This window comes from Pseudorca crassidens, chromosome 6 (assembly GCF_039906515.1).
Source record: "Pseudorca crassidens isolate mPseCra1 chromosome 6, mPseCra1.hap1, whole genome shotgun sequence".
NCBI lineage: Eukaryota > Metazoa > Chordata > Mammalia > Artiodactyla > Delphinidae > Pseudorca > Pseudorca crassidens.
Genome location: NC_090301.1, coordinates 51035807 through 51063304, shown reverse-complemented (window position 1 = coordinate 51063304; position 27498 = coordinate 51035807). Strand labels below are relative to the sequence as shown.

At 36.8% G+C, this 27498-nt stretch overlaps 2 protein-coding genes across 32 annotated transcripts in view; one reads left to right on the top strand and one right to left on the bottom strand.

Annotated features, from left to right (window-relative positions):
- The window catches only part of PPP1R1C (protein phosphatase 1 regulatory inhibitor subunit 1C), a 134223-nt gene extending 115034 nt beyond the window's left edge, over positions 1-19189 (top strand). Inside the window, exons 5-6 of one of the 2 annotated variants that reach the window (XM_067741320.1) lie at positions 18497-18584; positions 18987-19189. In XM_067741320.1, coding sequence (XP_067597421.1) covers positions 18497-18558 — 62 coding nt within the window. In that variant the 3' untranslated portion in view covers positions 18559-18584; positions 18987-19189. Of the gene's footprint in view, positions 1-13647; positions 14239-18496; positions 18585-18986 lie in introns of those variants that run through there. The other variant, XM_067741319.1, reaches the window with a different exon arrangement.
- The window catches only part of PDE1A (phosphodiesterase 1A), a 366044-nt gene continuing 349589 nt past the window's right edge, over positions 11044-27498 (bottom strand). For 6 of the 30 annotated variants that reach the window (XM_067741316.1, XM_067741315.1, XM_067741312.1 and 3 more), the window contains 4 exons: positions 17731-26840; positions 16362-16520; positions 15570-15640; positions 11044-12108 (listed from right to left, as the gene is read on the bottom strand). The gene's annotated coding sequence lies outside the window, so the exon portion shown is untranslated. The remainder of the gene's footprint in view (positions 12109-15569; positions 15641-16361; positions 16521-17730; positions 26841-27498) is intronic. The other 24 variants (XM_067741299.1, XM_067741304.1, XM_067741289.1 and 21 more) reach the window with 24 other exon arrangements.

Here is a 27498-nt window from a genome sequence, read left to right as displayed (position 1 = left end):
CACCAGCATTTTTGTCACTTCTTGTGTCTGGTGTGGCACAAGGCAGAGAATACAGAATAAAGTCCAAAGAACTGTGTTCTGGATTGAATGATTGCTCTTTGCTGTGGGACTTCAGAAAACAGGCCTTGGTTCACATCTTAATATGATGGTGGTGGTGGTGGCAGTGTGTGTGTGTGTGTGTGTGTGTGTGTGTGTGTATGTGTGTGTGTATGTATATATGTTAAGAGGCAGTTGGACTGTCCTTTGAACTCAAGACTGCTTTTTAAAGTTCTTTCGACCCTGAAAGGACATGTTTCTATGATTGAGAAAAAGCTCTTTTCTCAATCTACGTCTCTAGGCTAATATAGTTTGTGGGGAGGAGACTAGAAGGGATTAGAACAGGGGTACAGGCTATTCTTCTTCCATGTCCATTGGTTTATATGGCTCCCTTACTAAAGCCTTCTGGAGGATAAAGGGGTCTGGTCATGCTCCTTTCTTGAGGTTCCCTATATTAACAAATGAAGAGATGCCAAAACAGGATTGCAAAAATGATGGGATTGTCAATATTTTCATTTGACAACAAAATTTACAATATGACATAATTGAACTATTCATAATTATAATATTTATAAAAAAAGAATAAATCATGGTATGATCCAGGTAGTACGGTCCAGTAATCAGATGTATGTGTGAAGTTTTATGAGTGGTACTTTAAAAAAGTATTGTCAATAAACTTGTCAATAAATATGTCAATAAATATATCTGTTATTGTCTATATGAACATTTGGAGATAATATCAAAAGTCTAAATCATGGCCAGTTTTCCATAAGAGGCCCTAGCCAAATGGCCCTTCTGGTATCTTCTCTGAGAGGCCCAGCTACCTTGTGTTAGCAAATTGGAGACTGTTTCTAGTCAGTGTATCAAGCCAGAAATAATAGTGTTCATTCTCAATAATTTCATTTTATCTCTAAAAATCTGATGGTTACTTTCAGTTTTATATATATATTTATTTTATTTATATATTATATATTTATATATTTTTTCCCCTCAGAGTAGTGTCTATTATTTGAGGAAGAAATGAAATAAATATCTAAGAAAAGGTAAACAGACTAGATACACAGTAAGTTAAGGGAACAAACTGAAAAAATTTCAAATAATTTTGGGTATGCTAAGCCATAAACATACTTTAAGAGAATTTTGCCTCTGAAACAATGAAATTCAACAAGTGTTTTTGAAAAAGCTTACATTAATTTTTATTAATAATTTTAGAATTTTTCTAAGACAAAGGTGATTGTAAATTGAATGCAATGTATGTATACTGAAAGTAAGATTGTTTTTGCTTTCAAGAGAAGAATTTGGAAATTCAAAAGCCGTGGTTTTAGGGCAATTAATTTATAATGTCTGAGCGGGGTTGGAGTGTTCTAATTTTGGTATTGAAAAAATTTTCGCAGGTAACTGATACTCATGTGTTGAGAAACTGAGTAAATTAGGTAAGTAAACACATATTTTTCCTAATTATTACATTTAAATATTATAGGGCAGAAATAACAGAAAATTACCATTTTAAGCAAAAATGTTATTACTATTATTCCTTCTTCATGTAAACAATATAAAATGGCTACTCATTATAGAATTTGAGTATATAATTGGTCCTTTGCATCAAATATTCTTAATAAAATCGAAATTTGAAAAGAAATAAAAGAAGTGGTATCAGCTGATCCAAGGAGAGTTTGTTAAAGATCTATGTAAAATGAAGAGAGACTGTGATTTTACACGTGGGAGACAAGTAAAACAGACCAACTGTAGGGCAGCAAATCAAAGAAGAAAGTAGGTCAGCGAGCCCCATGGTGATACAATGAATTGCTATTATTTAAAGGGATGGTCAGAGAGTAAAACTGCCTGTGCACAAGAATGCCTATGAGAACTATGGTAAATCTGAGCAAAAAAAGCAGGGTCAGAGCAAGAGTTGCAAAGCTCAGCGTGTGAACTGCAAGTCCTTGGGTCAGGCAGAGGATAAAACAGAACAATCTCGTCGTTCAGAAGCTTCCTGGCAGCCAGGGCCAGCAAGCTGTGTAATGAGAAACAAACTGAGCTGAGGCCCTCCGCAGAGAAAAGGGGAGGGAAATAGCCTCAAGATAGGAGAGAACTGAGCTGATTTTGAGACTACATGTAACTATCAACTCATCAGGATTAATACTTTCCCATAAAAGAAAATTTTAAGTTACAGGAGAATCACTGAGGAGACCAAAATACTTAATCAAATCCATTTACATTACTTATATTGTGAAAGCCATGTACCCAATGGGATTAATTAACTGTGTTTGGTGATCAGAACATTATATACTGGGGAAAGTGCAATTTCTCCTTTCCATCTTTAAGATTTACTGCCTATTTTCTTGGACTAGGTGGAGTTTCAGAATCATAATTGCTAAGTGAGTCTAGAGTGGTAATCTAAAATACTATAGGAGACTGAGAAGAACAAACTAACTCCAGGCCAAAAATAAACTACCTTTTCTATTTATTATAGGAGATGTGACTTAAAGGGATTGAGCAGAAGTTCATTTATCTGAAAAAAAATTTGGCTATGTTGAAAAGTCTTTGTATGTTGAATAGGGAATATTTTTAAAGAAAGTGAGATTGAAGTTAGTCATTTCTTTGCTTAAAATGCACTAAGCATCACTCCCTAACACCATACACTAAAATAAGCTCAAAATGGATTAAAGACCTAAATGTAAGTCCAGAAACTATCAAACTCTTAGAGGAAAACATAGGCAGAACACTCTATGACATAAATCACAGCAAGATCCTTTTTGACCCACCTCCTGGAGAAATGGAAGTAAAAACAAAAATAAACAAATGGGACCTAATGAAACTTCAAAGCTTTTGCACAGCAAAGGAAACCATAAACAAGACCAAAAGACAACCCTCAGAATGGGAGAAAATATTTGCAAATGAAGCAACTGACAAAGGATTAATCTCCAAAATTTACAAGCAGCTCATGCAGCTCAATAACAAAAAAACAAACAACCCAATCCAAAAATGGGCAGAAGACCTAAATAGACATTTCTCCAAAGAAGATATACAGACTGCCAACAAACACATGAAAGAATGCTCAACATCATTAATCATTAGAGAAATGCAAATCAAAACTACAATGAGATATCATCTCACACCAGTCAGAATGGCCATCATCAAAAAAATCTAGAAACAATAAATGCTGGAGAGGGTGTGGAGAAAAGGGAACACTCTTGCACTGCTGGTGGGAATGTGAATTGGTTCAGCCACTATGGAGAACAGTATGGAGGTTCCTTAAAAAAACTACAAATAGAACTACCATATGACCCAGCAATCCCACTACTGGGCATATACCCTGAGAAAACCAAAATTCAAAAAGAGTCATGTACCAAAATGTTCATTGCAGCTCTATTTACAATAGCCTGGAGATGGAAACAACCTAAGTGTCCATCATCGGATGAATGGATAAAGAAGATGTGGCACATATATACAATGGAATATTACTCAGCCATAAAAAGAAACGAAATTGAGCTATTTGTAATAAGGTGGATAGACCTAGAGTCTGTCATACAGAGTGAAGTAAGTCAGAAAGAGAAAGACAAATACCGTATGCTAACACATATATATGGAATTTAAGAAAAAAAATGTCATGAAGAACCTAGGGGTAAGACAGGAATAAAGACACAGACCTACTGGAGAACGGACTTGAGGATATGGGGAGGGGGAAGGGTGAGCTGTGACAGGGCGAGAGAGAGGCATGGACATATATACACTAACAAACGTAAGGTAGATAGCTAGTGGGAAGCAGCCGCATGGCACAGGGATATCGGCTCGGTGCTTTCTGACCGCCTGGAGGGGTGGGATAGGGAGGGTGGGAGGGAGGAAGATGCAAGAGGGAAGAGATATGGGAACATATGTATATGTATAACTGATTCACTTTGTTATAAAGCAGAAACTAACACACCATTGTAAAGCAATTATACCCCAATAAAGATGTTTAAAAAAAAAAAAGTAAAAATAAAAAAAAAGTTACGAGTTGCAAAAAAAAAAAAAAAGCACTAAGCATCTATAATGTTCAGGCTTTGTTCTGGGCTCTGCTGATCAGTCAGCTAACAAAACAGAGTATTGACTCTGATTTCATGGTGCTGATATTCTAGCGGGAGGCATACCAGAACTCCATAAATAAAGACATATGACACCAGGGAGTGATTAATGCTCTAAAGGAAGGAAAAAAAAAAATAAGATAAATCACCATAAGTGGACTGAAAGTAAGGGAAAGAAAGAGATGGGATGTTTTAGATGGGACGGTCAGTGGTCTTCTCTGAAATCATGACATCTCAGCAAAGACCTGATTGGCCAACTGAGGTGAAGAAAAAAAACATGTGGGTCCCTCAGAAGAAGAGGAATCCAATAAAGAGAGCAAGGAGGACAGGCCTGAGGCTGTTTGAGGTCTATGTAAAATACCAATGTAGGCAAGCAAGTGAGGGAGCGTTGGAAGGAGATAAGTTCAGAAGGAGACAGAACCTAATCATGAAGCATCTTAATGATTATAAGTTTATGGTGAGGCATTTGAATTTCATTCTTAAGATAATGAGAAGTCATCAAAGATCTTCATCGGAGGAATAATGTAATTTTTAAAAAGATTATTCTGTAAATTGTTTGGGGAATTAACTGTAGGGTGGAAGGAGAGAAAGTGGGGAAGCAAGTTAGAAGGCTATTGAAGTCCTCGAGGTAGAGATTAGTGATGGATGGGACTAAGGTGGGAGTGCTGGAACTGATGAAAAATGATTAGACTTGGGATACAATTTTGCATGTAGAGACTTCAAAATTTGGTCATGCATTGGAAGAGGAGTATGAAAGGAACAAGAGGAGGCAAAGAATACACTGGGCCTGAGAATATTCTGTTAACTAAGATGGAAAAGATTTGGAAAACAGAAGGTTGGTAGGGGCCAGGTGCTTGTTTATCTTTGTTTGAAGATTGGGGACAGAATCAAGATCATGTTTTGGATATACTAAATTTGGGATGCCTATTAAACACTTAAAAGTCAGAATACAGTTAGGCTGTTGGTTTTATGAACCTGAACTCAGATGAGGGATTGGGACTGATAATATACAATTGGAAATCATCAATTTATACATTATATTTAAAGCAATAGTATTGGATGAGATCACCTAGGAAGTGAGTACAAATAGAGAAAACATTCAATAACCAAGTCCTGGAACTGGCTGGCATGTAGGGTGAGAATGAGTAGGACTGTCTAGCTGAAAAGACCAAGAAGAAGTAGTCAATAAGGTAAGTGGAGAAACAGGTGTGTTTGGTCATCTTGAGGTCAAATTAGTGTTTCAACAAAAAGAAGTGACCACTTATGTTAAATGCTCCCAAGATTTTGCCTAAAATGGTGTGAAACTGACCACTGGATTTCCCCAGATGGAGTATGTTGGGGAAACTTGACAAGAACTATTAATGGAGTGATGAACATAGAAGTCTGATTGGAGTATGTTAAGGAGAGGTTATAACATGATGCAGTCTATTTATTATACTATAATGAGTTTTGCTCTAAAGTTTTCTAAAGAAGAGAGAAGGGGCAGTGACGAGAGGTGGAGTGGAGTCAAGAGACAGTTTCTTGAAATGGAAGAAATGTTGTGGTTATGGGACTATTTTAGTAGTATGGAAGAAACTGATGATGCAAGAAAGAGAGGTCTTAATTTTAGGAGAATTCTTTGAAAGGGTAAGAGATATTGTGAAAGAGAGGGGTGGAAACAATGAGAGGTGAGGCTTATGAGAGGAGGCAGAGATATGGGCACTGATTCAAATATCTTGGTAGATTTGGCCATGCTGCTGTCAATTCATTAATGATTACTTCAATTATCCCTGAAAAAATCAGCTGAGTGTGAAGAGAGTATGGGGTTACTGGAGATTTGAGGAGTGAAAAATCTTACAATCTGACAATCTCTGATGCATTTAGACCAGTGATGTTCAAAGTGATTCTTGATACAGGTGGCTTAATTAATACCATAAGGCTGACTTCCCCCTGCTGACAATCAGTGGGAAAGAGCTTTTATAGGTGGAGGGAAGGGGCTACATGCAGAAATAGCACAGTCATCTCTGACAGTCACCTTGAAATTGGCCATGCGGTGGACTGATCAGTGTCATCTTGATTGTTTGAAGTACAGTTAGTCTTCAGTTCCAGGGTCGGTTTGTTCCCATTTCTTTGAGGCCAATTCTCAGAATTATGGCAGCTTATGTCATGGCTACAGTCTGATTCATCATGTAGTTAACTTCTTCCACCTGGTGGGGGTTTCAGTATCTACAAGACAGCTCAAAGGATATGGCTCAGAATATTATCTACAGCCCTTGAGGAGAAACTAAAGGTCCTTGACTTTGATGACTAAACTATTATTATTTGCTCTTGTTTGACTGCTTTCCTTTACTTCTGCATTTTTTTCACTTCTCTGACTAAACTTATTCTTCGGCTAAAGTTTTTCTACAGACAAAAGGCAGGCTGAGGAAATGGGGGAAGGACCATAGGGCCCTGCTGCATTTCAAGGCTATGGTAGCCAATAGTGACTATTGTTGCTTCAATAGGAAGGTACTCTCCTTGGAAGACACAGACTTCTATAATGCCAGCACAGGACATCCTTCTGTGGACACACTTAAAAAACACAGGCATCATTTGTTCTGTGGCTTTAAATGCAACTCTCCTTTTGTTTATTTTATTTTTAGCGCTTTCAAGGCTAACCACGGACTCCTGTGGATTGATGTGTTCTTTATTTTAGATATGCTATTGTGTTCAATCAATGGCAGTCAAGTCCGGCAGGTGAGGGAGCCATTCTGTCTCTTTCTTAAGTGAAATTGCCCAACACTGTTTAGCTCCATTATGTGTAGTGCTTAAAAATTTAACTTTACTTCTGAGTTCATGGAATGCATTAGCTTTGAAGAGAAAGGGGGTATTAGAAGGGCACTTGGCTGTAGAGAGCAAAAGAGGAACTCAGTCTATCAAAGTGATTCTCACCCTAGGCTGAATAGCAGGATCCTTGCAAAATTAAAGAACATATTCTTGCCTGGCTCCAGCCTCAGACTTACTGATAAAGATGTGGGCACTTTACATTTTGATAAGTGAGACTAGATTACTCTCCAAAGATATTCTTTGAATTCACACTTCTAATGATAGCAGGTAAGTATACCTCCTCCCCTATCTTCTCCTCAGCATTCACTGCTAAACCTTTCACCCTACCTTCTCCTCAGCATTTACTGCTAAACCTTTCACCCTACCTTCTCCTCAGCATTCACTGCTAAACCTTTCACCCTACCTTCTCCTCAGCATTTACTGCTAAACCTTTCACCTAGGTTTTACTCTTGGGCAACAGCTTTGGTAAAATATACGATAGGTAAAATATACATAAATATATAATAGTTATGAATACATATGAATACCATATAAACATGCTGCCCCTATTCTCATGTATGATGAAGAGAGAAGCATATTATACATTTATTCTTCTGCAGAGAAATGCTTCTGTAAGTAATGGGCGGTTAAGTGAAATGATCCTGTGTTGATTTGCAGTTTATATTAACTGAACAGTCCTCGTATTAGAGCAGAGATCAACTGTGCTGTTTATATGTAATTTACTCCAAATGAAGTAGAAAGGGATAGATTTAAGATGAGTTCAGGACATGATGTGTGTTTAGCTTTGGGATGAAATCAATATGTCACTTCATCTCTGTGACCCTCAGTATATTAATGTATAGCTATTTATTATAAATGAATGACAAAAAGATTAAACAAAATACATGTGAAAGCATTTGGGGAAATGCAAAGCACATTTTCAATCAGAGATGGTGGGCCTTTACTGAGGAGACTTGATGTCCCATATTATAGCTTAAATTATAGTCCTTGAGTATATCTAGCATGATTTTTTGATAAAATTTGAAGGATCAATATACAAGCAACCATTAGAAAAATCATTCTTTTAGGGCCACTGAACTCACTCTTTTGTACATAGTAGGCCTTCAGAAAACTAATGCTTGTTAAATGTATTTTGCAAATAGTGTTCTCATTTAGAAATCAGACTTACTGCTTCCCTTAATCTAACCAGTGTATTGCTCAGTCAACGGCTGTCCAAATTACTATCTCCTGAGTTGGAGCTCTTCTTTCCCACATCAGAACTCTCCAAATGCTTGAATTCTACATGTCTTCATTAAATTAACTTCATTTATGTGCATGCCATCACCCCTGACCTACATCCCCATCTGATTTGTAGTTGTGCCTCTCTCCTGCTCAACACACAGTAGGAACTTTATTATATTTAACTCCTATTGCTTCTTTTCTAATAACATGTACATTATCTGTAACTTGGTTCCATTCTGGGAATGTTGCTGGGCAAAGTTAAATTGTACATCTTCCTGCTTACAAACTCTATTAAAAACACTAACAGCAATGATGACAAAAAAGACTGAAAAGTTACACCTAAATCTATCAGTTATAAGTTGAAAGAATTTGATAATGAAAAAAGCCTTATGATCTTGAGTCACCACATTTTCTTTCAGGTTTTAACTTTGGAAAAGATCAATAACAGTGGTGGTAGATTGAGTCCTGGTGGCCCAGGTGAAGAGCCCCCAGTAGGAATTAGGGGCCCAGGTTTGTGTCCCAGCCCAGCTTATGATTGCAGTGTGAATTTAAGCAAGTCACTTTGCCATCTGAAATTGTCCTTTCATCTTTAAAGTGAAGAGATTAGACTAGGATTCATATTCACAACTATTTGTGAGTCAGAGACCCCTCTGAGATTCTGCTGAAAACTATGGACCTTCTTCACTGAAAAGCCACAGAAACAAGTATAAATAGAATTCCAAGAGGGTCAGAGGCTCTCAAAATACATCCACAAATTCCCCAGAAGACTTTAGAATGATTTCAAACTTCTAAAGTATGTGGTTGAAAAAAAAAGAATCCATTTACATTTGCTACTTCCGATGTGAATTGTTTTAAAATGTGGATTTGGGCCACTTAAGTCACTTAAAGTTAGAATTACTTTTTTGTAACTTATAGTACTCAGAGTAAAGCAAAATATTCAGTAGGAAAGAAGATCTCCTTTGTATATGAATGCATCTCAGGGTTGGTGAGCTTGTGAGCCTGCCCTGCTACTCAATCCAGGGTTCCTTCTTGCCTGAGATGGAAATTTAGCTTTGACTTGGACACACACAGTGATGGGGAGCTCACTCACATGCTTATTGCTGGGCAAACATAAAGAGTTTAGAAATTTTCTTCTTTATATTGAGCCATACAAATGTCCCTGACTTAACAATGGTTTGATTTAAGATTTTTTGCCTTTACGATGGTGCAAAAGCAATATGCATTCAGAAGAAACCGTATTTCAAATTTTGAATTTTGATCTTTTCCTGGGCTAGTGACATGCAGTAGGATATGGTCTCGTGATGCCAGGCGGGGCAGTGAGCCCAGCTCCCAGGTAGCCACAGGGTAATGAGTGTACACAACAAATACAGTACACTTACAACCATTCTGTACCCATACTACCATTCTGTTTTTCACTTTCAGTATGGTATCCAATAAATCACATGAGATATGCCTCACTTTATTATAAAATACGCTTTGTGTTAGATGATTTTGCCCAACCACAGGCTAACATCAGTGTTCTGAGCACGTTTAAGGTAGGCTAGGCTAAGCTATGATGTCCGGTAGGGTAGGTGTATTAAAAGCATTTTCCACTTATGATATCTTCAATGGGTTTGTTGGAATGTAACCCCATTGTAAATCTAGGAAGATCTGTACTCTGCCCTCACCACATGAATGTCAGCTATTGACACTATTGCTGCTCTCAGTCGCCACTTAGATAAATTTTATTTCTTTTTCCAGGCTTTTAGGAATTCAATGGCAGCCTCTTTTGTCCTCTCTTAATTTTGCTAAACAGTGCAGTTTCATATCCAATTCTTCTGGAAGAGATTTTATAAAACTGCTTTTAATCTCAATTACTTCCTTCAATGGAACTCTTGAAATGCAGAATCCGGAATTGGGCAGCATAATCCAGAAAAGTCTGAACAACACATAGTTAGAGAGAAGTTTCCTCTCTTAAACTGCTGACTCTCCTGTTAGAAATGCCACCCACACTGCCAAGAGCTCTGTTCCTACAAACAGGTGACTCTGTTGGGTCATGTTGAAACTGTGGTCACCTGAATCCCTAACTATACTCAATCTAGGTTGTCCTCATTCTCTATCTTTTAGAACCAAAATAATCTTCCTAAAAACAAAACTCCCTTTGACCTCTACCTTAATTGCTTAGGCCACCTTTCCAGCTCTTTGGAATACTAGTTTTTCACTCATCATGTCATCTTTTCTTCCAAGTTTCACGTCATCTACAAATGTGATAAACCTGCCTTTTTCCCCTCTGAATTGATCGATAAACATATTGATGTGTCGTTTGCCAAATGTAAGCCTCCCTTTAGGGATTAATTATTCATAATTCTTCACTCAGTCACTTTACAACTTCATCCAACTCACATTTAACCTCCTGATCTACAGAATGGAGAAGAGCACGAGTATAACGTTTTGTGCAGGGGCAACATTTCTTTCTTTTCCTTTCCTTCTTTTACTCAGTCTACTTTCTTTTCCTCAAACTCTATTTTCTTCACTCCTTCATGTATTCATACCGCATATCCTTGTCTTATATATGGCTCCTTTTCTTGTATGTTCATTTTGTTACGGAGAAAAGAGCCTCTGTGCATTTTGGGGATCCCTCTGCCTTCTGCCCGAGTGCAGGGCTGCCTGTGTCTTTCTTGCTCCAGGAGGCCCTTTGCCACATGCTGGGAATCAGTTCACGTGCAGGTGAGGTGTTTTCCTGCGTGTTCGTTAGCATTTGGCAGAAGAGGAGAATCTGAGAATTTCACCAACACCTCCAGAGCAAGTTACTTTCCTCCACCTCCAGAATTACTCAAATATTGAATGAGGCTTCAAAGAAAATTTAAATACAAGGCATACGTGTGTTTGGGGATAGGAGGAGGGGCGTGGGGAGAAAAATTATTAGATAGTTCTCACAGACTTCACACATTAATCTCAGCATTTATTGCATCTATAACCAAACAAACATTGCTGAAAGGAAAAAAGAAAAATTCAAAACACAAATTAATCAACCCTCCATTATCCAATGGAAAGATGACGTTAGTGTAAACTGCTTTGGGAACCAAGGAATCTGTGGTCCTGTAGAGAGGTTCGGCAGAACAGCTCTGTGATGTCACCTACTCCTGCCTCATCAAAATCTTTCACCTGGCAATAGTTAATGCCACACTCAAATAAGACCGAGAAAAGCCCGTTCCAAGGTTTGCTCAAGTGAGTGATTTTACTTTAAAGAAGGCTTTCTCATATAACTTTGTGGCCGTTATCATTATAAAATAAATAAGTGGGTAGACCTATAGTCAAGTATGGGAAGTGGATGATTAATGGTTTAATAAGTTGGACATTTGGTTACCATTTTTTTTAATGTTTGACTCCCTCATATAGACAAATCAATGTTGGCATTAAGTTAAACCTAATTTAAGGAAAATTGTCTGAACACAACTGCATTACTCTGTAGTTACTTTGAGGATAAAAGGGATGAGCCCTGGAGGCAGTAGAACCTTTGCAAATCCTGGGTGGTGCAGACAATTTTAGCTCAGGAAACAGTGGCAGGCGGCTGAATGATTACTATGCTTTAATACTTCAGAGGGAATGCCAAGATGGTTTGAACCAGATTAGTAGGTACTGTAAACCTACAATAAATCCTAGAGATTGATAGGTGAGTCTAGGTTAGCATCCAAAAAGCTAAAAGTGAAAATGAGTTGGGGTCTCCTGACAATGGAACTTTATGCTTCATTCACTCAGTCAGTCGGTCAGTCAGTGAGTCAGTGAGTCAGTGAGTCAGTCTATATTGAGGGACTATGATGTGTCAGAACTTCTTTTAGAACCACACTATCCTTGTAAAGTTGAACAAATCATTTATCTTCTTGAAGTCTAGATTTCACCATCCAGGTATTTATCTCGTGGTAAGACTCCAGCACGGTGACTGATTGGATGCTCATTGAACTCCTTTTCCTTCTTAGCATTGAGACCTCTTTTTCTCCTGTGTAATCTATAACATGATGAAATAAGTTCCATTTGTTAACAACAAATTTCTCTCTATGGTGATTGTGAGTGATCTGTGTTTGCAGATGAAATTACAGTATTTAAATATTATTACAACTTATCAAATATTTTTGCAAGATAATCAACCAAGTCCAGGGGTGTCATTCCTTGCCAAATGGCACTCTGAGGTTGCTGACTGCAATATATGCAAATCCACTCTTTTTTTTTCCTTTTTTTAGTTTCTTTGTTTCATAGTAAACATGAGCAGTGACTTCCTTTCATTTATCAATTCTAACTGCAATGTTTTTCAGTAATATTTAGAAAAATCTCATAAACCAATTTACTAAAATATAAAAATCTATAAACTTTTCCATGTTATGCATCACTATATGCAGAGTGTCAGCTAGTATGATGTTATAACAGAATAGACCCAAGTGAAATGAAAGATAATTTTGTAATGATTTTAGTAGTCACCTTATGATTTATACTCCAAATTTGAGTTAATTTTGAAAAAAATCTGAATATACATTATTGTGGAACTGCCAAAGACATATACCAAAGTGTCACCTCATTAATTCCATCAATCATTTATGCAATCAATATTAATGAGCACCTACTGTTTGCCAGGCTCTGTGCCTGGGACCCCAAAGTGAAACCCCATAATCCTGACATCAGCAAGTTTGTTCTAATGAGAAAAATATGTAAACAAATACTGTTCTATAAAGTAATTGATACAAGACAAAGTGATCCAAGAGCAGGGGGAAATATGAGAAAGACCCAGCTAGGTCTACTTGGGGAACTGGGGGAGGCTTCACAGAGGAGGCAAGCTGCTGTCAGGATGAGTGGGAGGTTATCAGGTGGGTGAGTAGGAAGAAGCTATTCAGCAGAGAGAATAGAATGAGAAAGACATGGAGGCTTGAGGGAGCCTAGAGTGACCTGTAATGTGGAAGAGCAGGTTAGTATTGTTAAAGCATAAATTACTGTGAAAGGGGGAACCAGGAAAGGCTGGTGGAAATGAGGCCAGATAGGTAGGGAGAGGCCAGGTCACACAGCCTATATATCAGGCAAAGGTGTGCCAATGGTTTTCCTCTGTGTAGGTTTTGGGGGAAGTGATTGAAGAATTTTTAATACAAAAGTTTCAGAATCAAATCTGTATGTTTTGATTCCTAAAGAAGACTAACAGTATTCTGATTCTTTTGTTGTTTGAAAGTTACAGAAATTGCACACACACATCTCCTCGCTCCTGAGGAGGGGCAGTAAGAGCCTGTGAGCAGATTTTTAGTTAACAGGTTTTTAATAGGCAGTGATGCAATTCTTAATGGAGAAAATTTAATTACTATAAAAGACATTCTGTTTCGAATGGAAATTGGGCTGGGTGTGTTTTTATTCCTCAGTGAATTAAAAGGTTTATATAAGATTAGATTGTTGAGATCCTTGGAGAAAACACATATACACCAGTGAAAACGTTCCACTCATTTTCTTTACCTCTTGCAGCAAAGCAGTGAATCTGCCAGAAATAAATTGAGCATAATTTTTATAATTTCAGGGGTTAAGCATATGAAAGGCCAGAATGAATCAGCATTCCCCGAAGAAGAAGAAGGCGTGAACGAGAGAGAAGAGCAGTGGGACCATTAATAACGGGTCTGCAGCAAGAAGTCTTCTTGGGAATAACTGAACTATTAACTTTTCTGAATATCCCATGGAACACCACTGCTTGACTTCTATCTCTGCTCTCCACACTCACAGAGTAGTAATACACCTCCTGGGAAGCGCCCCTTGATGGAACTTTAGAACTACCTACAGATCGTTCCATATTACTTACAATTAAAAAATAAGTATTTATTTTACAACAGTGATTTTCTTTTTAACAACATAGAAATTTGCAAACATGTGAGTGTTCTAACTTTAATACTGCCCAGCTTAATCCCTGATGCCCTACTGATAAGATTTCCTTCTAATGTCAAATGTAAATAGCATCACTTTAAAAGTAAAAAATAAATATTAAATACATTTAGACATGAGTGTGTGTCTGGGTTTAACTTACAGAGGAATGTTTAATGAAACTTTTAAGATCTGCATTTATCCTGTTGCTGTATACGGAATGGTACATGGTATTTATTTCCGAATGATGGAGAAATGCCAGATTTCTTGATTCAAAAGATCAAAATGTATTACTCTTTAGATATTAAACATCTTTTTCCCTCCAACGTTAATGATTAAAGAACCACAGATTTCTTTTCATTTTTTAAGCTGTGAGAGGTGTATTTTCCATCATTTCCACTAGTTATTAAGAAAGAAAAATTATAAATCTAAAATAAAATATGCCAAATTTCCCATCACTTATTTTTGGCTGTTACTGGAAATATGGGGTGTTTCCTATTGCATTTTAATGAATCATTAGATTTTATAAATCTCCTATTATCATAAGATAAGAAATTTCATTAATTCATGAATTCGTTAATTCAACAACTATTTTTTATGGGTTCATCTCTAGGAAGGCACTTTGCTGGGTGTTATGAAAATAAAGGAAAGATAATTTCTCCCCTACAGAACTGGCAGAGAAGATAAGCATCAGTACAAAGCAAGGTTTTCCAAGACCATATGTATTTACTGAATATGGCTTTTGATAATTCAAAGTTCTGGCATCCTGAACAATTATTTATTGCATTTCAATGTAAAGTATCTACACCACATAATTTAGTAGAGATGGAGGAATGCCCAATTTGCTTCCCACATTAATGATATTAGTGAAGTTCAAATGTTTCATGGATTAAAAAACTAAAGATGAAAAGATTTCTCAAAAGTCAATAAAGAGGTAAATTAAGATAGGAAAAAAAAAATCAAATGCAAAATCCACTGTGGGATCGTAAAATCAGGACTCAGAAGAAGTACTGTTTTTAATTTTGACTGTGAGTTTTATAATATAGAGATTAAAAGAAACGCGTGAATCCATAAGCCAATACAATAGAGATAATGATAATTTTCCTTAGTATATTCTCCCCAAGAAAATAAACGCAAAACTCATTGATAAGTAGTATCTCAAGTATTTATGAGTACTTGTTCCAAGTTTCCTTCTTTTTTCCTTTCTTCCTTCCTTCTTTGCTTCTTTCCTTCCTCTCATCCTCCCTGCCTTCCTTTCTTTTCTCCCTCCCTTGCCCTGGCCTTTTTTGTTTTGTTTTGTTTTTGTTAAACCAGTTTCACCAAAAATTTCTGGAGTTTCTAGACTACCTGCTGTGACTGTTTATTTGATTTTCAAAGTTTCTCCCTACTTAAAATCTGATTAAGACACATATTTGTTTTAAGTGATTTTGAATTGTGTTTGTAAAACATCCCGGATACCCCTTGAGATTATTTGAGATACCCTGAGGCCCTAAAAAATAAAATTGCCCTTCCCTTCCCATGAACAGACATTTTTATAAATGTTTTTTCAAAAGGATTCAGACAAACAAAAGAAAAGCTTTTGCTTACTTTGTAACAGCAAAAAACACATGGGGAAATAAACACAATGGCTTCTGGATTCTTCCATCGTGTTCTCCATTCTTAAAAATGAAAAGAGATGAAAATTAAAAGAATAAGTTTTCCTTCAGAAATGTTGGTTTCTTTTATTCTGTTCTCCAGTCTCAAAACACAGAGATCACAATTAAAAGCATAAGTTTTCCTTTGGAAAAGTGTTGACTTTCTCAGAAATTTTAAGGAAACCAGCTGAGATAATGGCTTTTCAGTTTCCTTTTCACACAATTACAGTTTACAACAAAATTTTTTTCATGATGACAACTTGGCTTCCGTTTGGCTGAATGGGCAAAGAGAGTTTCTGACCAAAACAAAACAAAACCTTTATCTTTTCCAGACAACATTTATAATATAATATAATAGTTAGTAGACAGGGTTTGAGTCACTCTGACTTGGGTTCAAATTCAACACCTACCAAATTTTTAGACTCAGTCTCTCTATTTGTAAAATGAGTACGATCATACCTACCTGTATTGCATTATTTTGAAAATTAAACAAGAAAAGACCTATAAAATGTTTAGCCCAGCATAATGAGCATTTAATAACTGGTGCAATTATTATTACTAGAATGAGAAAGGACTTGAGACTATCTATCCAAACCTTCTCTAGTTCATGATCCTCTCCAACAGCACAGACAAGTGATTGACTGCTTCTCTAATTCTTGAATAGCTCCAGCTGAACCCCAAACCCAGCCAAGGAGCTCTAATTGTTCTTTTCTGTGTTAAACTCTCTCCTTCTCCTATACTTTACCTCCTTTCCTATGGCACAGCTGTTCAGATACTAAAGAACACTCTGGTGTCATCTCCTAAGTGGTCTCCTCTCTGTGATAAAATATCACCAGTTCTTCCCAATCTTTTCTCATCATCCTGGCCGCTCGCTCTTGTATCTCTTCAATTGTGTACGCTGAATCTGAGAAAGATTAAGTCAGGTGGATACGTTTGAGACAGGCTGGGACCTGGGACCCTTTGCTGCAGTGCTGCAGTGCCTACACCTGGACACACCTCTCCTCAAGCAACAAAATACAAAGAAACTGTATGGGACTAAAAACAACTGCATGCCTGGGCAGTTGGGGCAAATTCTGGACAAAAGATACAAAGAGACCAAAAAACCCAACGGCCACTTTTGAAAAGTCTGGAGCAAAAGCGGGGTACTGCACATGCCCCCTGCACACACCACCACCTAAGGGGTGGGCAAAACATCTAAGCCACCCCTCTGGCCTGACCCCTGGACACACCCTTACCCTCATTCCATATAAGGAACGAGCCCGACCCCCTCCGTAGCCAGCAAGCAAGGGAACCTTTTGTTTGTTCTCGCTGCACCCTGCCACAGCAGGTGGCCCAATAAAGCCTTGCCTGAATTTCTTGTCTGGCCTCTGATCAATTTCTATTGATGAAGGAGGCCAAGAATCCTGGTCAGTAACAAGCTGAGTATTTTTTGTGTCCCCCTAAACATGAGAAACTGAAGCAGAGAGTGTAGAAGGGCAGAGCAGGATTCTAGGCCAGAGTTCTTTCTATTAAACAGTGATTTTCTAACCCCAGAGTTGTTCAAGGTAAGCATCTTTATAAAAAACAAAATTCTCAGACTATTTTCTATTCTCAAAAAAGTTTACACCATCCATTGAAAATTTTAATTCAATTATGCCAATGCTTTCTACATTGTGGAAACATTATTTTAGGTTAGCCACGAAAAACTATTTTTATACTTACTTTTTATATTTATAAATACTATTATATATTAGAAAAGATACATAATCACCAGCCCCTAAGCTATTGTTACTTGGGATGAGACAAGCTTAAAGTGTTAGTGTATTTTAAATCAATTTTTAAAAAAATGTTAAATAACCATAGTAGAAGTGGTACCTCAAAATCACAAAAGTGATACACCATCGAGTGAAGTTTTGGAAACACCAGTATGGAGTATTGTCATAGCAAATAACTTAAGTGCAAGTATTGCAGAGTTTATTTAGTTGCAATATGGATTTATGAATTCATAAATAAACCAGTTATATTGTATTGATTTTAAAATTCTGTTTCTTTACCCACATCTAAAAGCAAACAGTGTAAAGTGCAAACTGATAATAGAAAAGCTTGTCTAACTACATTAAAGTGTTTATGCTTACATGTAATTTTGAGCATTTGATTTCTCTGAAGGAGGATGGGGGAAGAAATGTCCTTAGTTTTCCAAGTCTTTGATTCCAAAAACCAGTCTTCAAAGCTCCAGCAGATATATTAATCATTAAAAATGTCTATGTTACCGAAATGTGAAATCTGTTAAAGAAATTAAATTATTAGATTTTATATGTTATTATCATAACATTCTGAAGAACTAAATTTCGGAGGAAGAAGAGCTTCAGGAAAATGATGGAGGGCATCTTTTCACTGCTGTGTGAATTAGAACAAGTCAGACATCCTTAATTATTCTATACTATTTTTCATGGGATAATTTGGTGTAGTTTATAAAAGTGTACATTGGAAACAAGAAACCAGTATTCCAGTTTATTATTCAATAAATATATATGAATGCCTATGACATGCTAAACATTGTGTTGAGGACACAGGTGTTAACAAGATAGTTAAGGTCCTTAAATTCATGGACGAATATTCTAGTATTTGAAGACTGTCAATAGATATGTAAATTAATAAGTGAATTAGGTCATTTCAGATAGTGATAAACTCCTAGAAGGAAATAGAAAGAGGTGATGTAGCAGAGCGTGTCATTTCCTCTTTGTCATAACTGTGTGACATTGAGGAAGTTCTTTAATTACTCTGGGACCCAGTTTCCTATTCAGTAAAATGTGGAGAATGATATGGGGGAGGGGTAACCAGATGATCATGGGAGGCTCCTTCTAAATCTAAGATCTTTGTTTCTCCCTCTGACTCTTTCAGGAACTGCAGGCAAGCAGCAAAGGAGAGAAGAGGTGGGAACAGACAGAAAGCAGCAGCATTAAGGGAAGATGGAATCAGAAGAGAAAAGGTGTATCTTTGCATGCTTGTCTGACAGCCAACAGAACAAAACTGAGTTAGAAATACACATACACGTATGTATGCATGTATAGTATGTATGTAGGTAACAACCTTAGCATTGTAACCAATTGTTTTCTTTTACAACTTATCCTTAGAAAATGACCTAAAAAATGGTGATCAGTTTTTGTTTGTTTGTTTTTTTGTTTTAAGATTTAAAAGGAAACTTTCCAGGAAAAATTTCCTGCTGCAAATGACTAATTGGATACTCTATTTAAGCATACAAGTTTGTTGCCATTAAGTGATGCTTAACAGATTTTTCCCTTTGCAGAGATTTACATGACATGGTATTAAATTCTCTGGAATGTTTCCACTGTGTTCTGAAGTAGTTAGTTATTTTCTTTTTCTCCTCCAGGTGCAAAATGAGTTGATAACAAACAGAAGCTGACTTGTCATTGCTGTGTTCCTACTTGAGCTTGGAAAAATACCAACACAAAACAAATACCATCACCACCATCACCTCCAGCTCCATCATCGTGTGTTATTTTCTTTCTCCAGGATTGCTTTCTGAAGCACTTTAGATATGTTATACATAAATATTGACATATTTTTCAGAAATTGTTCCTTCATTTTTTTTTGCTAATCACTGATGCTGCACTATTTGCCAAATTCTTCCTTTTCATTTTAATTTATTTCTCTCTATAACCAAAAGTGTGATCTTGAATTTGAGTAAATTTTAAGTGATTCATTTTTAGTTTTTCTAGTTCTGGAATACAAGCTTTCTCTTACAATAAGGAGGCTTTTAAATATATTTTCTTGCTTGCTTTTCAAATTCCATTGTTTTTTTTTTATTCCTTTGTTTCTTTTTCAAAATCTATTGGTTTTGATTCAATTTAGTTCCACAAATACATATATATAGATAGTCTACTACATACCAACTACTGATTCAAATGTTAGAGTTATAAAAATGAGAAGGTTAGTATTGTTGCCATCTTGCTAGTAACTCTTTGTTTAGTTCTTTACAATTAATAAAGTGGCCTCACCTATGTTTCTCAGCTAATAATCACATTAAATATGTATGACAGGTAGGATTCATTTTATGGATCAGGAAACTAGAGTCCAAAGAAAGTGGCCCTAAATGAACCCATAGTCCAACAAACTCTTCCACTAGCTTATGATTTGTTTGAGAAGTTGTAATAGTTTTTAGGATGAAAAAGCACATCCTCCTTAAGAACAAGAGGGTTTTATGTTTTCTTATAGTGCTTTATAGATCCACTTAGAAGTAAGCTTTCTACATTTCATACACGAAGCACATGGGAATAATTTTGCTAATGAGGCTGGATGGGAAGAGGAATCTGGGTTTAATTCTTTGGCATCAACTTCAAACTAAAACGACCTATGGCCAATAAAAAATCAAATTTGAAACACTTTTTGAAGTATTTGGCTCATTTAAAAATCTTTTCTATGTTTAAATCTATACTTAAAATAACCTTTAATATCTTAAAAAAAAAGAATTGCCAAATTTATGACAATCTTATGTATGATATCTTCTTAGAGAGCAAGACATCAATCTTTTTAAGTTGTTTCTTTTTCTTGATTTCTAATAAATTGTAAAATAAAAATAATTTCACAAATTGCTATTTCTTATTATTACCTTTCATCTTCTCTGCACTCCCCAACCCCCAGAATTTGAGGAATGATAATTTTCACGTACCATCTCCCAGATTTTGTATTGCCGAGAAAGTAAAAATAATGTAAATGAGCATAATTACCTCAGACCTAAATGCATAATTGTAGAATATACTATATATATCATGGTATTGAAAAAACAACATGCTGCTTAAGGAGGAACCAAAGAGAACATTCTAACTGATACTCTCCTCAAGCTAACTGAGGAATGAGTTTCCCTGGAATTTAAAAATCCTTTTTTCTCAAAAGTAGTGATGGGATTCAGGACACGCTACTCCAAAATATGGCACCTTGGCATAGTGAATATTTTAAGTTGGAGGAGTTTGAGAAAACAGAAGCCAGAGGCTCACTGTGACCTTCCCACTGTCCTTCTCCCCTGAAACAGGCTATAAAACCCTCGTGTGAAAGGTGTCCTCCCTATACCTGGAGGAAAGGAGCATCTTTGTCTCTGAAGACAAAGGGACTGAGAAGAATCCAAACAAAGAGGCCTTGCTAGGTTTCCCCCAGTTTACTATATTTACCTTACACTCCTTAACCTGTCATATTCCTCCACAGCTGTCCATACTTCATAAATGCTAGCACAAATACACTCAGATCTGTTTCTTCGGATATTCATTTCCTTATGAAGATTCCTGTGTCATGTAAAACTTATATTAAATACATTGCATACTTATTTCCTATTAATCTGTCTCTGTCAGTTTAATTTTTAGACCCAACCAGGAACCCTAAGAGGTGAGAATAACTTTCCTCCGCCACAGTACAGTTACAGTAGCAAAGGTATAACATGGCTTTGTATGAATCAAAGCAGTGGAACAATAAGAACTTTACAAAAATTACTTGGAGATGGTTGAACATCTCTTAAAGAATTATAGGAGAATATCTTCTCTCTCTTCTTTATGTTTTAGAGGCTAGCACTTGCCAAGGCATTGCAGTAAATGGATGGTTTCCCATTACATTTCCCCTGCAGAGTAAATTCTGTGGATGTGTTTCCCTAATAGTACTAACTACATTACCAGATGTTGCTCTCACTTTCTTCTTTGCCCTAATGGGACATAGATTTCCTATGTTGAAATTGTCACTTATTTGTTATATTTGTCCAGTGTTTTAAACATTATGTGGGTCCTTTATTTGCTTTTGAACACTCAACAGTCTAAAGATTAAAATTTGACATGAAAGCCAATTATGACGAAGATAGGAATTATATTACTCATTACACTACTACTAACCATGCTATACTAGTATAGTTACCCTGGACTTCTGTATGATACTAACCTTGAGCTATCCATTTTCATTGTCAGTATAAATAAAGTTTTCATAGGAAGTAGTTTATTGGAACTGGTTGATATCTAAATGAAATTAAAAAAATAATTTTTCATAATATGGGCAGAAAAGTATTAAAAATTAGACATCATCATCATAAAACACCAAAAGCTGTACTTGTATAAAATAATTTAATGCAATATTTTGAGAAAAATACAATTGTCAAAATCAATACATTTTTACTTAAATCATAAAAATCTTTTTTTCATTGTGTAATGTGGAGTCAAAAGTTTTTTCTATTGAGGTATATATGTGTGTGTGGAGACTCTATATGTATGTATGTAAAATACGTATGTGTACAAATATATATGTACATATATATAATGTAACCACACTGAAATAAAAAAGGAAACTTTTTTTAAAGAGCGAGAAGAGATTTAACCCATTTGCTATTAAGCACAGAGAATTAAAACTTTTTAAAATAAATACTTCCCTAAGTTATCATTTCCATGTTATTTTCTATTAAGGGAAAGCTAGGTGGGAAAGCTAGAACAAACTAGACGAAAGGAAGAAAGGGAGGCTACCTCAACGGAAAGGTGAAGGGCTGTGGTGCCAGGGGAGATGGAAAGAGAAAGGAGCCAGAGGGAGAGAGCCCCAGGAAAAGGCGAGGCCAGCTCCTTCTCTCTCCCCATCCCTGGCCACACAACTTGCTCTTAGTAAGTTCCTGCCCACGGCTGCCAAGTCATCTCCATCTGAATGTGTCTTTTGCACCAGGGTTATTTCTAGCAGCCCTCTTGTCTCTGGTGGCTTGGAAGATTATGGTTTCAATGTTGACCCACTTGGCTTCTAGATGGCATCTGACTTACCACATATAGTGGATGCATCTGCTCTTCTCACACAGTTTCCACATTATCAAAGTTCCTCTCCGTTTTTGTTTCTGCCAAAGAAAGGTTTTTTTATTTTGCTAATAAGGACTCTGTGAAATGCTGGGGTTTGCTGGGGTGTGTGCCTGCAGTTTTTGTTGTTGTTGTTTTATTTATTTTTTTGAGAAACTGCTATTGTTGCTTCTAAGTGCACCTGGATGGTCTAATCATGTGTTTTAACATGTCATCCAGGAAGTCTAGAAGTTATTGTTATTTTATCTTTATGCTAATATTTTTCTTTTTAATATTTGCATTTAAAAAATTTCCCTAAAATCGAATGTCTATATGATATATATCAATATAGCTATCTGTCTCTCTCTCTATATCATATATATTGACATGTATTTCAATATATCTATATGTAGTTTTGTCTTTCTAAAGCAAGGACATAAATGCTGAAGTCAATGATATGATCTCTGTTATAAAACAGCTGGACTACTCTTTACATGGAACAACCTCCCCATTACGTGGACTTCTAGGATATTGCTACTGAAGTCAAAACCGTGCAACTATAAGCATGAGTTAATTTTAAAGGAAGAAGGTGGAGCTCCTGGTAGATTCTTATTTTTATAGTTCATACTATTTCAGTTTTTTCAATGTGTCAGTCAATATTCTCAGCACCTTACATGGGCCATTTCATTTAATCGTTCTAATAATCCTATAAAATAGGTACTCTTACTATCTCCATTTCATAGGTGAGAAAATTGAGGCTTGTCCAAGATCACAGAAACCATTACCGACAAAGTCTGAAACTGAACTAAGGGCCAAATTCAGTCCTTGGGTGAGATATTTCTTGCCTCAGGTCTTCCACAGAAGAACTCAACGAGAAATAACAGCATCTGGATAAATATAAAATATAAATATAAAATATAAAATAATATTGTGAACTTACGTTAACTGAGAACCAACAATGTGTCAAGTACTGTCTAGATCCTTCAAATATTCTTCATTATTATTTTATCATTCCATCAGTCTTTGTGGTGAGAGGTTAGGTTAAGCTTAACAACTACCAACTACCAAGGACAATTGAGGTCACTGTTGCTCCAAAGCTTGTATGGTCCCCATTATTAATCATCAAGGCTATAGGAAATCAACCAGGAAATGTGAGCTTTTCTCCTTAGCAAAGTTGGTAAGATTAGTTACAGTTAATATATCTCTGCACCAGCAGACCCATCTCCCAAGGGTAGACATGAGACAGATGGGGAGACAATGTTTTTCTCATATAATTCAGGTTTGCTTTTAGCATGCTATTAAGAATTAATTAAGAATTGATGCACTCCCCATTTGTCTGCTCTGAGAAAAAACATAAATGGTTTCTTGGAATTATGTAGACCTGAAGTGCTTGAAAAGTGAGTCTCATTTTGATTGAATTAACTAGAGATGTTCTCTGAAAGGATTAACTCAATCATATATCAAACATTTAGGACAAACAAGAATAAGCTTTTCCTTCCTGCCTTCAGTTATTCATTCATATTCATTTACTCAACAAATATTTACTGAATACCTACTATATGTAAGGCTAAGCACTTCTTTACCTTAAAATCTGGCAGCAAACATATGACATGGGGAGCTGCAAGTTTCCAGCATGGAGGGGTATGAGATGCGTTCGTCCAGAAAAGAGGATCTGAGAGTTCTGACCAGAGTGATGTGAAGAGGCTTTCTGGGAGAGCTGGCATGTGCTCAGGTCCTTGGAGGAAGGGGGGACAGTGACAGGTAAAGATGGCAAAGGGAGCCGCAAGACCCACGCAGAGGAGGCGTCCTGTGCAGAGGCAGAGCAGAGACCCAGGAGTAGTGAGCGGTGTAGCGAAAGCTATGGCAAAAAAGATAGCTGGGGTTAGACTGTGAAGGGCTTTGAGTATTATGCTAAAGGGTTTAAACCTTACTCACATGTAGGCCTGTGGTTCTCAAAGTGAGATCTCCAGTCCAATAGCATCAGCATCGCTTCAGGCTCTACCCCGGACTTATCGCATCAAAATCTCTGAGAGGTGGGGCTTAGCATCTGCAGTTTAACAGACCCTCCAAGTGATGTTGATGCCTGCTACAGGTTGAGAACCAGTGCTGTAGTCAGCCTTGCTAAACTGCTCTGTGGGCCATGAATGGGGGACAGGGGTACTGGAAGTCGTCATCTCCCTTATCCTCAGGGTAGTTACACAGGCCCTGGAGAAGCTAGAGCTCCTAGCGATGACAGCCACTTACACTAGCAACCTCTCTTTCATGCTAGGGTACAAACTCCTTGATCTGAAAAGGAAGCAGGTGTCGGCCCAGGGGCCAAATCTGCCAGATGGCCTGTTTTTGTGTGCCACTCCCGTCCCCCAAGTTAAGAATGGCTTTTACATTGTTTTTATGTTTGGCTTTTACATTTTTAAAGAGTTGTTAAAAAAAAGAAAAGGAAGAGAGGAAAGAAGAAGAAAATGAAGAGGAAGAAGGACGTGGACGAAAAGGAGAGGAGAGAGTGTGATGGAATGTGGCCTGCAAAACCTAAAGTATCTACTTCCTGATTCTTTATAGAAAAGGTTTACTGACCCCTGGTGTAGACAGGGAGAAACTGTTTTTGAGAAGAAGAGTGATAGGTCCAAAGAATGAATTAAGGATATTTAATATAATAACAGTATGCAGAAAAGAAAAATTGAAAAGAGCAAGAAGCAGAGAAGCCAAATGTGGAACACAAGTGGGATCGTAAAGATCTAAACCATGCAATGCTGTTTGAGCAGAAAAAAGGAAATGGGTCTTTAATACTTATAGAAACAATATAACTTAACTTTCAGTTGACCCAAGTGCTATGCCATAGCAAGGTTCTCAACAACTGGAGAAATCATAGACTGTGTCCAGTTCAGCAATTTCTTGGGGTTTGGTTTGGTTTAGTTTTGAGGGAGTAGGACAGTGTTGAGAGCATGAACTCTGGAGCTCTTGTCTAGTGTAGAGGAAAAAACCTAATCTCTAAGTGCTTAGTGGGTGTTTCAGATTATCTCCACAATATTTAATTATTGCATAGAACAGTGATATGTATAGAAATCAACCAGTTATCTTCTTAAAAGGCCAACTCCAGTTCAAAATTCTGGATGGGGCCTGAGATTCTTCATTTCTAAGACGTTCCCAAGTAGGGACCACACTTTCAGTAGCAAAGTTCTAGACTGAACACCAGTGGTTATTTGAAAAGCAAACTTTTAAGGTCACATATTAAGCATGGGAAATAATTCCTCCAGCCACAGAAATCAAAGGCACCTTTTCTGCCGTAATACATGATTTAATTGGTTACCAAAGCACACCTGCCCCTGCAGTTGGTCACTGGAAATTCTGTCCTCTCAGAGTGGTAGTTTTTAGGGACAAGTGCCTGGATAGAGAATAAAGCGTAGGATGGAATAAAGGTTAGAAAAGGAAGATAATGGATACAGTGGGTGGAGAAGACAGGACCGATCCTCCCATAGTGGCCAGGGACAGTCTATCTAGTGGTTTGGGGAGCCACACTCCGACTTCGAATCCAGGGTCCTCAACTTAATAGCTGTGTGATCTTACACAAATTATTTACCTTCTTCTGCCATGGTTTCTCATCCATAGATGGGGATAACAAATCCTCAAAGAGCAGTTAGTTACAGGGAGTAAAAGCGATAATGTCAGAAAATAATGTAATGCAGTAGTAAGACTGTAATAAGAACTAAATAATTGAATCTTTAATTATCAGAGATAAAAAGGTATCAGCTTGAGATGCAAAGGAAGCTCTCCAACCATCACAACTGGTAAGGAAATAACCTAGAAATTTATTAATGTTACTAAAGGACAAATAGCCCCCAAAAGAGCTTTAAATATACATGTTGGTCCATACATGGGATTTGTATCTTAAGTATTTGGAATTCCCTCCAAAGAAATTGCATGTATGTAACGTGGGACATCATTAGGTGCTTGTTTCTTGACTCTAAAATGTTATGTTTTCATTGTAGTTTAAGGCTTGTACTAAAGGATGGATAAACTTTGTGATATTTAGGAAAGCAATTAAACAGAAGATACAAGGCTTAACGTAGCTTCCAAAGGAAATATGTGTTTTATACCTACATTAAACAAAATTAAATTATTTTCAAAATTAAAATGTGGCTTTTGAAAGCTTTTTGATGTTAGGTGAAAACTTATCATGGAATCACATTTAAAGTAAAAAGTTCAGTTAAGTGTCATGTATCTGCTGACTAGATAAATTTCTACATTTTCATCAGATGCTTTAGCATCACAGAGACACAGCCTGAGAGGTGACACATATTGTACCGATTACTCTTAATTCAGTTAATTAAAACTCTCTAGGTCTTCACCTTGACTTGACACTCTTTGCTTCTTTATTATTCTCTGGTATTACCTTATTCACATTGTCCTTCTTCACAGAGCTGTCCTTTCCACTGTGCTTCTGTCCCATCCTACACAGATGTAGTAGAAAGAAAAAGAGGTCTTTGGTATCAGCATTCTAGGACCAATTCCAGTCTGGAATCTGCTGCTTGAGACCCACATGGCTTTAGACAAGGCTCTTTCTCTGAGACTTCGTTTCCTTACTCATATTGATACCCACTTTGCTGGATTATTGAGGATTAGGGATAATATTTGTTAAGTGTTTACCTGGAGCCTGTACATAGAAAATAGGCAATAAATATGAGCTTTTGTTTATTATTTGTTACTGAAACATCAACTCATGTGCCACCCATTCCAAGAAGTCTTCTTGGAAGCCCTGAAGATGGAGGCAGGTTTCACCTCCTTTAATACCCGGAGGTGCATTTTACTTGCACGTGGTTACTTTCACATGTGGCATTTTAGTTATTCATGTGTATAGATTATCTCCTTTATAAAATAGGAAATTTCTAGAGGAAAGATTCAGGTTTCCAGAATCCTATATGTGCCATGCATCTAGCCAGGAGTATGCAAATAATAGGTGCAATAATAAATGCTCAGTGAACATTTCTTTCATAGAGCAAAAATCACTTTCTGATTGAACTCATATCAACTTTCAAGATGGTGTACTTCTGGTTTTCCCTGATTTTGCCAACTTTTCAATGCCCCACCAAATTGAATTACATCAGGCAC